The 12,003-nt window shown below is 48.6% G+C and overlaps 1 protein-coding gene across 1 annotated transcript; it reads right to left on the reverse strand.

Moving 5' to 3' along the window:
- Window positions 1–4,755: 4,755 nt before the first annotated feature.
- Window positions 4,756–11,801, reverse strand: KRT85 (keratin 85). Its single transcript, XM_006883853.1, has 9 exons — window positions 11,367–11,801; window positions 9,168–9,376; window positions 8,562–8,622; window positions 8,326–8,421; window positions 7,554–7,718; window positions 7,109–7,234; window positions 6,531–6,751; window positions 5,821–5,852; window positions 4,756–4,949 (listed from the first exon to the last, which is right to left on the reverse strand). The coding sequence occupies exons 1-9, from the start codon at window positions 11,787–11,789 to the stop codon at window positions 4,756–4,758; spliced, it is 1,527 nt and encodes a 508-aa protein (XP_006883915.1). The 5' UTR covers window positions 11,790–11,801.
- Window positions 11,802–12,003: the final 202 nt, after the last annotated feature.

Genomic DNA, 12,003 nt, shown 5'->3' on the forward strand with positions numbered 1-12,003 from the left:
ACGGCACATAACAACAACAACAAATAATTGTTATGGGAGCAGGTTGTTAGGTTTTTGTCCTTCAGAATCGCTGGATATGTTCAAACCACCAACTTTCAGTTAACAGCTAAGCTCTGCCACCAAGGGTCCTGGGTAATGCCAAGTTCCCTTGATTTCCCACTGAATTCCCCAACTATTCCTTCAAGCTAAGCAGTCTAGTTCATCCGTCTGATTAGTTTCTCCGGAAGGAGTTCTACTTTGAGAATCATCTGCATGTCAGAGATGGAAGGTGGAGGGAGGTTTCTCCTCTTTACCTCTGCTCTCCAAGGATCCTGGGTAGAAGAGCTCCCATCTCCTGGAGACTTTATTATGGGCCCTTAACACAGCTCTCTTATGTGTGAATCAGCATTAAAAGATCATACTCTAGTTGTGGGGCATTTCACCTATGGCTTATTTAGACCCGATAGACCCCAGGAAGTCCTCACCGAGGCAAGTCTTATCCAGAGAAGCCTGCTCAAGACCCATCTGAGCAAGATTTCCCTAGAGACTCAGCTGGGTAAGGGATATTTTGCTTTAATAATGCATGTTTGATCTCAAGAAAGAGAAGAATCTTTGTGCAGTCCTCAGGGAATACTTTCTTTCTGATGCCTTGGAGAGGATCAAGGTCTTTTTTTTTTTTAAATTATTTTTTAAAAAAAATAAAAAAAATTATTTTTTGTTTACTTTTTTAAAAATTAATTTTAATGAAAGTTTACAGAGACTTAGGGTTTCCAGTCATTCATTGTTGCACTTTTCTCCCTACTCTCCCCTTCCCTCCAATTCACTCTTCTTCTTGAAAAGTAAAACTCTTTCATTGTTACGCAATCCCCCCCCCAACAAGTCCACTCTACTATGCACCCTTCACTCTGGACTTCTGTAATGCAAGAATACCCATTAATATGTCCCTTTTAAACAGTTCTCTTCCTCCTCTGTTTCAATGCCATAAGGTCTTTCTTAGGAGTACGATGCTCCTCTGTTCTCAGTCTCCGGCTGAGAGGGCTGGGGTGGCTGTGTTCTGGGTGCATCATGACTATGATCCACTGTGTGTGAGCAGAGGTAAATCAGGTTACAGAAGGCCACCAAAAGCCACTCTAAAAAGGACAAGGAACCCCATAGGTACTTTCCAGCCTGGGTGTGAGATGCAAATGAAAGCAAAGGCTGTGCTTCCTTTTTCATGGTGATGGTGATCGTGATATGAGGATGTGTATTTATATATTTGCCCCTTAAGTGTATTTTCTTCCTTTATTTATAATGTATATAAACCACCCCACCTCCAGTAGATTCTGAATCATGGTGGTCTCACATGCCAATAGGACTATGCTCCATGGGATTTTCGGTAGTTATTTTTTCAGAAATCATTTCTAGATCTTTCTTCTGAGGCATCAGTGGGTGGCCTTGAACCTCCAAACTTTCACTTATCAGCTCAGCACATGAAACACCTGCCTAATACAGGGACTCCTTTTTGTGCATAGGCTCATTCTCTGAGTGCTGCTCCTCTGCTCCTCCATTCCCTGGCTACTCACCTCTTACCATTACTGTGCAGTTAACTCCATGAGAATAGTGGTGGGTACATTGGGGACCCCACTGTTTGGAAATAAGGCATAAATGGGTAGAGATCTCTAGGGGTACAAAGACATCTCAGGAGTGGGAGGGCAGGTGGTGGGGACTAACACCTAACAGAACATGAGTGTGGATGTTACAGTGGTTCTAGTACCCTGTGAACGAAAGCATAGTGCAGTCACAACTCTCATGTTCATGCGCCTAGAGGGTGACAGTGATGCAGGCAGTCGATTTCCACAGAGTTTACCTTTTACTTTTAAAGCAATGGTTAACTTAGCATTCTTACAGTGCTGAGCTCACACGAGTTATAACATAAATTAGTATTTCTTGTGGTCCCAAAGACACTGGGACTGAGAAAGGCACCATCCTTGGAGAATGGGTTTGAGAGATTGGTAGGGAGTGGAGGGGATTTGGAACCTGGTGGAAGAATGCTAATGCCTCAAAGTGGAAGGGAAAAAACCTCCCACTCTTAAGATTTCTGGCTGTGTGCACACACGTGTGTGTGTGTGTTAGAGAACTACAAGTCATATTTTATAATCCCTTTAAAACCATTAGAGTGTGTTTGCTTTCTTTTTTTAGGGGTGGTTTGAATATTTAAATAAGAGTCAAATAGAAACAGCAGTGCTGATTTTCTCTGATGAAGATCTCAGCTTGGGCTGTGATTATTTGTGGTTTTCAAAGGAAAGAGACCCTAGAGAAGAGATGAGGAATCACTCGCAATGAACCCATGTGATATTTTGGGCGAGTTGTTCTTCTGACATTTCCATGACTCCTCATTTTAGATCACTTAGCTTTCCCTTATTTTTCCTAATAAAGCATCAGTCCTTGGTTTTATATCATTTGCTTTGTGTAGGGAATAGCTGTTTTAATGGCAGAGGGCTGAGGGAATCTCCTGAATTCCTGAACCAGGAAAGCTTGGTCCTGCTTTTCCCTGTTGGTCACATGGAGGGCTGGGGAAGAAGGCTGCAGAACAAAATTCAATGTCACCTCTGACTGAATCACCTTGTGATCTTTACAAATAAAGAACAAGAACTTATTCAAATGATCATTAATGTAGCTTGTCACTTGCCTCTTTGATTTTTTTTTATGTACTTCATCATAGTTTTGGGTTATTAGAGTTGAAATTTTAATGATTCCTGGACTATGTACATTGTAACATCAAGTTGTTTCCAAGTACAGGCACACTCCAGCACCCTAGCTCCATGTGAGGTGACAGGGCTGGCAAGGGCCTTGTTGATTACTTGTCTCAGCCCCAAGCACTTCAAGGATCCTCAGGCGGGTGTCCCAAACACAGGAACTGCTTCTTGCCCAAGGTCTTATAGGCATTTGGCAGAGTTGAGGTTCACATGTTTATCTCTTAAATTTTGACTCCTGGTGAATGATGAGACCAAATTGAACTCTGGTCTTTTCTTCCAGAGAGGTGGCAGAAAGGAGAAACACAGAGGGTGGTCTTCCTGATGACAGACTGGGCAGCCACCCGAGAGTTCAGAAAAGACCAGCAGCACTCAGTGGGCTAACAGCTCTTTAAATCTAAAGTGAGGTGTCGTCAGAATACACAGGACCTTAACATCTCCTCTCTCCCTGGAAAAAGAAGTTGGGGCGTGGGGAGGTCAGCACAGGGGATCTGGTAATAGCGACAGCTAACCTGTTCTATAGGAGTGAATCTGAGAAGAGTGGATGTCTGTAGGTCCCGGTGGATCATTTCTGTCTGCATCATCCAACACATTTCATGGTCTATAAGACCAATTCTGGGACTTAGTGGGCATTAGAACCAGCAAGAGATACTTGAAGTTCCTACCCTCAAGGAACTTCCAGTCTGATCCAGGGTCCAGACAAATCCCTTGACATCCTTGATCCAGAGGCATAAGGACAGAAAGGGAGACTGTCAGGGTTCCAGATACTGTGGGGTAGAATCAGGGAAGAAATATTGTGGCAACGCTGAGCACTGAGCAAAGGCAAATGGAAGTAGGAATATGGGATGGTTATGTGTCCACAGGATGGAGGGGTAGATAGGGAAAGAGGAAATGCAGGGAGTCTTTACTGGAAGAAGAAATACATTAGGTGTTGGGTGTGATTCGAATTAAAGTCGGAGAGGATGAGAACAATGACTACGGCTCTAGCAGCTGTGAATACAAAGGGCTGGAGTGGAGGCCTGATGAGTTATGGGGTCTGTGATCAGGCATGAAGACTCAACTGGAGTTTGGCTGTGGAAGTGGAAAGGATGAGGTGGAGTCTCTCGGGGCTGGTGAAAGACTGCAAAAGGCTGGACTAGAATCAGATGCAAGGGCATGTGAATCCCGAAGGACAAAGCTGGAGCTCAGAGTCTGACACATTGCTGGGGCAGAAGGCATTATAATTCACAAGATCACATATTCGTGCATTGCAGCAGCATTTATTGAAACAAAGATTGAGACAACCCAGAAGGCAAGGCACCCACAGACAGCCATAACCAAGAGGGAGACCCACGAAGTGGCCTAACTTCTCCACCCACCAGCTTGGCCTTGACCAGCGCCCGCCTGCATGCAGCAGGGGGAGACCTGGGGCAGCCTTCTTTGAAATGTATAATGGTGCATTCAATAGCAAGACAGGACCACAGTCTCCTAACCAGGGGGCTGTGGACAAAAACATTCCCCACCATAATGAACCTCTCAATATCAGGAGTTGAGCTGGAACAGGTTAACGCAGAAGAAGGAAGTCAGTCAGAGACAAGCAAAACACACAAAAGAAACAGGCCAGTGCTTCCTGTAGAGACAACCCTTTCCAGTCAGGAGAGGCAAGCTGGTGGGAGGGATAGTTTCTCTCTGAGTCTCAGGCTGTACGAGACCTGGCTGTGTAGTCAGGCTCCTTCCTTGTCTCAGGAGAAAGGTCGAGCTTCCATGTGTCCAGCCAATCTGGATGACAGGCTAGGTCCCAGACTTGAATAACACACATTGGCCACAGGTATCAGGGCATTGACTTGGGGCAAAGAGAAGGGCTGGGATTGACCCTCTAAACTGAAGCCAAGGGGAGACTGAGAAAATAACTCCCTAAAATTAGAAGGTGAAGGTGAGCACCTGGGGTCCCTTCCCTCTGTCGAACATCTGGGAGATTCTGGAAGCAAGCACACGTTTCCATTCACACACCATTCAGTGCCAGGCGGGTGCAGGCAGGGCAGACACTTGGCGGGAGGCTCCCACTCTACGCAAAGCGGACCGATCGGCTGCTCCCGCAGCTGAAGCTGGAGGTTCGGGGCTGGCAGGGGGCACAGGAGTCGGGTGCCATCACGGTGATGCAGCCCCCGGTGGCTGAGGGCCCAGAGGCGATCTGGCGCCCTGGAGTGGTGCTACATGCAAGGCCACCGCAGGAGACTCCGCCACGGGAGCTGCTGACACCTGCAGGAGGAGAGGAGATGCAGGGGTGAGAGGCCTGCTGGGATCTCGTCCACTCTGAGAAAGGGCCTGAAGTGCATCTGTATTGCTTCTTCCTCCTAGAGGGAGAAGTCAGTTCCGACTCCTTATAACTGCACGTGGGACACAGTAGAATGATGCTCCATTGGATTTTTAGGGACCAGCTTTTTGGAAGTAAATTGCTAAGCCTTTCTCTCAAGGTGAACTTGAACCTCCAACCTTGGGGTTAATATCCAAGCCCATCATCTACTTGCACCATCTAGGAGCTGCACTACTATCCCAAAGGCATGTAGCCCACATCCACCAGCTGCTCCATAGGCGAAAAATGGGCAATCTCCTCTCACCTGATTTAGTCTCTCTTAAAACTCACTGGATGGTCAGTTATGAGTTGCTTCAAACTCTGTGGTACATAACAAGGGATTTCAAAAGGAGTTTAAACTCCAAACAAAAATCCAAATCTCGTTGCCCTCATGTCAATAGCTGACTCATGGGGACCCTCCATTGGGTTTTGGAGCCTGTAAATCTTTACAGGAAAAGATTGTACATCTTTCTCTTACGGAGCAACTGCTGATCCCTTGGGTAGCAGGATAATATGTAGTATGCCACCAGGGGTCCTTTTAGGTTTTTCAGACCCTGTTCCTGTCCACATCAGGCCAGGACACTTGAACCCAGAGGGACAGAGCTGCCTTGCCATGTGTGTGGCCTACAGCTTGGGTGCCCCATTCAAGATACTCCAATGGCTTTCTGTAATGCCCTCGGTACTCCCCCTTGAGGAACTCCCGATCAGCGAACATTTGAGGGTCAATGAGATAGGGCTGTGGGCTAAGCTTTGCCCACTAACAAGGTAAGTACTTACAGACATTCACAGAGGCAACACCTTCACACAGTCTAAAAGAGAAAGAAAAGTATGTTAGCTCTGGATGTGAGTGGGATTCCCGAGCTGCTTGAGAGCAGAGAGGGAGGGCTTGTCTGCAGACTGAGCCCCCTGCCTCGAGGCGCAGGCAGGGAGGCTTCACCAAATCCTGAATGAAATGCTCATGTTCTTGCTAGAACTGTTTTTAAATTATAGTGCGAGGCACTTCTGGTTTTCAACAGAGGCCACTAAGGTTATGAATTCTACTCTCTGCCCCCAAGCTAGGTGACTCCAGATCACTCTGACAGCACATACTAAGGAAAACGGAATCAAATTCAGTGCACTGACAGGGCTCTGTGCATAATGAAGAATTAAGTATGGATAGTGGTGTATCGCTTGGTCTCATACAAGAGCAGGGAGGCAGCTGAGAGACGTAGCTGGGATGCTGATTCTGGCTCTTGCATTTACCCGCTCTGTGGCCATGAGAAAGTCAGCAAACTTCTCTGAGCCTTGTTTTTGGATGGGAAAAAATGATGCCTTATTGGATTAGGAAGACTGATGTGAGTAGGTAGGTCACATCGTGTCTGACAAATTATAATTATTGTGAAAGCTTGGTGCTAGCAGTGGTCAGAGATAAGCTGGTCAGAGATCAGTGGATTTAAGGAAATTCCCTCGGGGAGGAGTAAGGCCTGAAAGGCCCGCCCTAGCCTCACCTGTGCTCCTCGCCCTCCAGCAGGCGCCTGTAGGTGGCGATCTCGATGTCCAGGCCCAGCTTGGAGTTCATCACCTCCTGGTACTCCTTGAGCAGGCAGGCCATGTCCTGCTTGGCCTTCTGGAGAGCGGCCTCCAACTCGGCCAGCTTGCACTTGGCATCATTGAGAGCTGCCTCGCCGTGCTGTTCCGCCTCAGCCACGGCGGCCTCCAGCTTGGCTCTCTGTGGGGATGGTGTTCAGACAAGGATGAGAGAGAACAAGCACAGGCTGGCTCACCCAAGCTGGTGGAGCGAGCACAGGGAGCAGAGGGTCCCCGAGAGCAGATCAGTGACTGTGAGTAGGAGGTTACAGAGCTGGGAACAGAAGGGAGGAAAGTGGCTACTTGCCTCCTTTGGGAGTCAGCCGAGCAACAACAACAGGAGTGTGGTAGGATGTGGCAGAGCCCTCGTCTCCCTGTGGGTCCCTGTTTCCCCCACCAGCACATAGAAATGCCCACTCAGGCCAGCACTTTGCCCTTCTGAGGGACAAGAACTGCTGCCGCCTGCCTGTGCTGGGCATCTGAGCCGCCCTTGCTCTACCTGGCATTTGGCGTTCTCGATCTCGGCCGTGAGCCTCTGGATCATGCGGTTCAGCTCGTTGATCTCCTCCTTGGTGCGGCGCAGGGTCTCGCCGTGCCTGATCACCGTGGCCTTCATCTCCTCGCACTGCAAAAAAGCAGCAGCTCATGACCCAGAGCGGATCATCGCACTCAGCTCTGCGGCTGCCCAACCATAAATGTCAATCAAGTCCTTGCTCTAGTCCTCATCCTAACCTTTGCTAAACCTGTCTCTAAATCTAACCCAAACGCTAACCTGAACTCTAGTACTAACCCTCAACTTAACTCCAACTCTCACCTAGCACACCTGTCACACCATTTGCAGCTGCCTGTCCCTCCTTTGTCCATCCCCAGCTACCTGGACAGAGGGAGAAGGCCTCTCTGCACTCCCCTTGCAGGTTCCGGCAAGGGCTGCTGGGCCCGCTCACCTTGCTGCGGTACCAGGACTCGGCCTCAGCCCGGCTGCGGCTGGCGATGTCGTCGTACTGGGCCTTGATCTCGGCTACAATGCAGTCCATGTTCAGGTCCCGACTGTTGTCCATCTTGACGATGACTGAGGTGTCTGAGATGTGGGAGTGAAGGACTCGGATCTCCTAGGGGACCGAGAGCCAATGCATTTAGTCCTGATTCGGGTGGGGAATGCCCATTCCCTGCAGGGACCTTAGTCAACAAATGCCATGTGGCTCGCTGTTCCCCTTCATTCAAATAGAGAAACAGTAAAGCTCAGTGGGGCCTGAGAAGTTATCTTGGGACTTACCACATGGAGAAACTGAGGCCCAGAGGGTGAAAGAAGCTTGACCCAAAGCCATTCAGTTGGGCAGCTGGAGTTTAAATGCCAGGACCAGTGGCAATTAGTCTACCTCTTAAAACAGTTTTAATTGGGAACCCATCCTCTGACCTCCCATTTCCCACTACACCCTCATGTCTGTCCTTAGATAGATACCCACAAGAACTCATTGCACTGATTAGCACATAGGCACACACAAATACTTTATGATGCTTTTACACCGATATGGTTTATGTGAAGAAACACATGAGATCCATAGAACTCATCTGTACCACTGGTCCCCCTGCACATGTGTGTGTTCTTGTCACGCTTCATACATATGGACAGACATACACATATGCACCTCCTTTCCCCACTCTCCCGGCCTCCACATCTCCCTCCGCCTGCCCTGGTTGACAGGCAGAAGCCCTCACCTCATCATAGAGCCGCCTCAGGAAGCTTGTCTCCTCCACTAGGGCCTCCACATTGGCCTCCAGGTCTGATTTCCGCAGGTAGGCACAGTCCACATCCTGAGGGTTGACAGAGAAGAGTGGCATGTGTGAAGGAAGATCCAAAGGGAAGTAGTGCCCCATGGTCAGGGGGTGGCCAGGCCTCATCCTGGAGGCTGCACAGTGTGCCTCTGTCCCTGCCTCATGAACAGATCCCTTACCTTCTTCAGAACCACAAACTCATTCTCTGCTGTGGCTCTCAGGGCTACCTCCTCTTCATACCTAGGATGGGGGAAGAGCGTGGTCAGAGCTGAGGGGTCGGGGGCACAAATGCCACCCCAGCTCCTGAACATGGTCTTCTAGAGACCAAAAAAGAGGCTACCTTCTTCAGATGTTACCTGATTTCCTCAGTGACCTATTTTGCGCATTTTCCTGGCTAGCCTTTGTCTCTGTCAGGTTTATGCCACCCCGGTTCTCCTGCTCCTTGGGTAACAGCAGGAATATACACCCAATCCTTTAAGTTTAAAATTATCCTCTGCATGCTAGATTCAGAGAGCTTGTGCCCTTGGCACAGAGGTAACTTGGAAGGAATAGGGAACACAGAGAGCTGTAACACCATACTGGTTTTCCCCCCTCTTTACACTCCTCAAAGCTAAGACCTCTGGGGCTTTGTAGGCATAGAAGAAAAACCAAAGAATTTAATGAAAGCTAGACACTTCTGAGTCCAGGTAACCTTTGTCAGGAATCTTCAAGAAACTATGTTAAGTGCTAGATGTAGAACCGTGTCTATCTTCTGCCATGCTTTTCTGGGTTCCCACTGCACTCACTTCTTCTTGTAGCCCTCCAGCACCTCCTGCACGTGGTTGAGCTCTGAGGCCAACCTCCCGCTGTCGGCTTCCACGCACTCGGCCTCCCTCCTCAGCGTCTCGATGTAACCATTGAACAGCGGCTCCATGTTGCTCTCACAACAGCGCTGGTTCTGGTAGAACTGCCACTTGGTCTCCAGCAGCTTGTTCTGCTGCTCCAGGAAGCGCACCTGCCATAGAATGGGGGGAGGGCGGTTAAGAGGCTCAGAGGAAGCCCTGAGGGAGTAGGGTCCAGTCCCTTATAGCTCTCTCTGTTCTTGGATACATTTTCAACAGTGAGGACTCTGCCAAGGGCTGAGCCATCGAGTGTCCCCCAGGAAGATAGTTGTGGGGGAGTAGAAAATGTCTGGGCTTGTTGCCAAAGGTCTGATTCAAATCTCAGTTCTGCACATCAAATGAATTTCTTGGTGTTCAGTTTTTCCATTAAAAAAGCGACGATAATAATAGCACCTACCTTAGAAATGTGAAGATGAGAAAGTTAATACACGTGATTTGGTTAGAACAGCCCCTAACAGTAAGTGTTCAGGAAGTTGAACTATTATTGTCATTATTAGTAGGTTTTCATTTACTCATTTAAGCAACAAAACTTATAGAATATTTGAATATTTACTGTGTGGTACCATTCCTGGGCATTAGATATATGATATAATTTCCATTCAATTACCACAACCCTGTGAGGGGATTGATATTATTTCCTCCCAGATAACAGATGGGAAAACTGAGACTCCAAGGTGTGTGATGTCTAACAGCTAGTAAGTGATGGGGTGGGGATTTTGTGTCCCCTGAGCTTCTGCTTTCTGCCTTTACCCATCATAATATGTCCACGAGCAGCTCATCTAAATCCTCTCAGCCTCAAGTTCTTTAATTTGAAAAATGAAGACAAAGTATCTATTCCACTGGACTATTTTGAGCTTAACCAAACAGAAGAACTGTTAGCAAGAAAATGTCCCTAACCTCAGTCTCTGACCCCTGATGCTAGTTCTAAATACCCACAGGGAGGGCTTGTGGACACAGATAAGAGAGTCTCCCAAGAAGTGAAGTGTTTTCCCCACTTTTGATTGTATCCATGGACTTCTCTCTGCGGTTCTGACTTTCTTCTCTTCCATAGTTTCAGCTCTCCATCAATGGAGGAGGCCAACCAATCTGGGCTGGTCCTGCCTCTTTGTCTCACTACTATCCTAGAAAATAACAACTAACAGCTAGCATTGTTTGAACACTTACTACTTGCCAGGACTTTCCATCCTTGAACTCGTTAACTCTCACAGCAAGCTTTGAGGCAGAGACTGTTAGAGAGAAGTTCAGTAACGTGCTGAAGACCCAGGCTGTTGAATGGCAAGGCAAGGACTTGAGGAGGTAGCGTGAAGTTGAGCTCTCCCCCTTCACTTCAAAAGCTGCCCCTTTCCCCCAACCTGGGAATCTGGGCCACAATCCATTTTGTTCTCCCAGTTCCCCCCTCCCCTTTCCAGCACCAAGAGTCCAGTTTAATTTTCAAGGACAGCTTTGCTATTTTTGTGTTGTTTTGTCTCCAGAAGCACACACACATACTCAATTTCTGGACCACATCTAAAAAAACCAAAGCAAATCCATCAGGTCGAGCCAACCTCAAGGTGGCCCCATGAGTTAGAGGAGAATGGCTCCATAGGTTTTCTTGGTTGTAATCTGAAAGGAAGCAGACCATCATGCCTTTCCCCTGCAGCACTGCTGAGTGGGTTTGAACCGCTAACCTTAAGGTTAATGGCTGAGCACAAACCATTTGTGCCACCTAGGGACATTAGCTAAGTCCCTGGGTGGTGCAAACAGTTTAACACTCAGCTATTAGCCAAAAGGTTAGCAGTTCAAACTCACCCAGAAGTGCCTCAGAAAAGAGACCTGTTGGTCAGCTTCCTAAAGATGTCAGCCTTGAAAACCCCTTAGAAGAGTTCCACTCTGCACTCAGAAATGACATAGCCACAACTAATAACAAAACCAACAACAGGGACCCTGGGCCGTACCCAGACCTCAATATGTTTTGCTGGAATGAAATGAGAATGGATTCACGTTTGTTTCTCTCTGCTGTTTCTATTCTGTTTCCTCCACAATCTGGGCTCTTCCCAATCCGAAGTTGCCACAGCTGGGCCCTTCTTTGCCCTCAGGCTTTGCATCCACAGAGGTCTCACTGACCTTGTCGATGAAGGAAGCGAACTTGCTGTTGAGACACTTGATCTGCTCCTTCTCCTCATGCTTGACACACTGCGCATTGGGGTCGATCTCCAGGTTGAGGGGCGTGAGCAGGCTCTCATTGACAGACACGGAGGTGATGCAGGGAGGGCTGGGCCCGCACACGCCGCCAGAGCGGTAGCCGAAGCTGCGTCCGCAGGAGCCAGCGCGGAAGCCCCCCACCGCCATGCGGGGCCCGCAGGAGCCCAGGTTGCAGAGACTGCGGCTTCCGAAGCCCCCGGTGAGGCCCCGGTAGCAAGAGACCCCGCGGTAGGGGGCTGCAGTGATGCAGCAGCGGTTGCCGGTTTTGGGGGCCACAGCCGAGCAGGAGCTGAAGTTTCTGGTAACTCCACATCCTGAACTGATTCTGTAGGAGCGACAGGACATGGTGTGGGTCTGAGCGGATCCGGGCGAGCGGTGGTAGAGAGCACTGTGGGCTGTGGAACGGGCTTTTGGATCCTCTGGCCTCTGATCTTCCCTCGTCCTTTTATTAGTGAGGAGAGCTGGGGTTGGCTGCATAAAAGGAGTGAAAAGCCATTTTATGTTGTTTATTAGCTTGGGGAGTTTGCCAGCAACTCCCCAAGGACTCGTCTTAAAGGTG

Source organism: Elephantulus edwardii, unplaced genomic scaffold (genome assembly GCF_000299155.1).
Source record: "Elephantulus edwardii isolate Elephantulus edwardi_28Jun2011 unplaced genomic scaffold, EleEdw1.0 scaffold00030, whole genome shotgun sequence".
Lineage (NCBI taxonomy): Eukaryota > Metazoa > Chordata > Mammalia > Macroscelidea > Macroscelididae > Elephantulus > Elephantulus edwardii.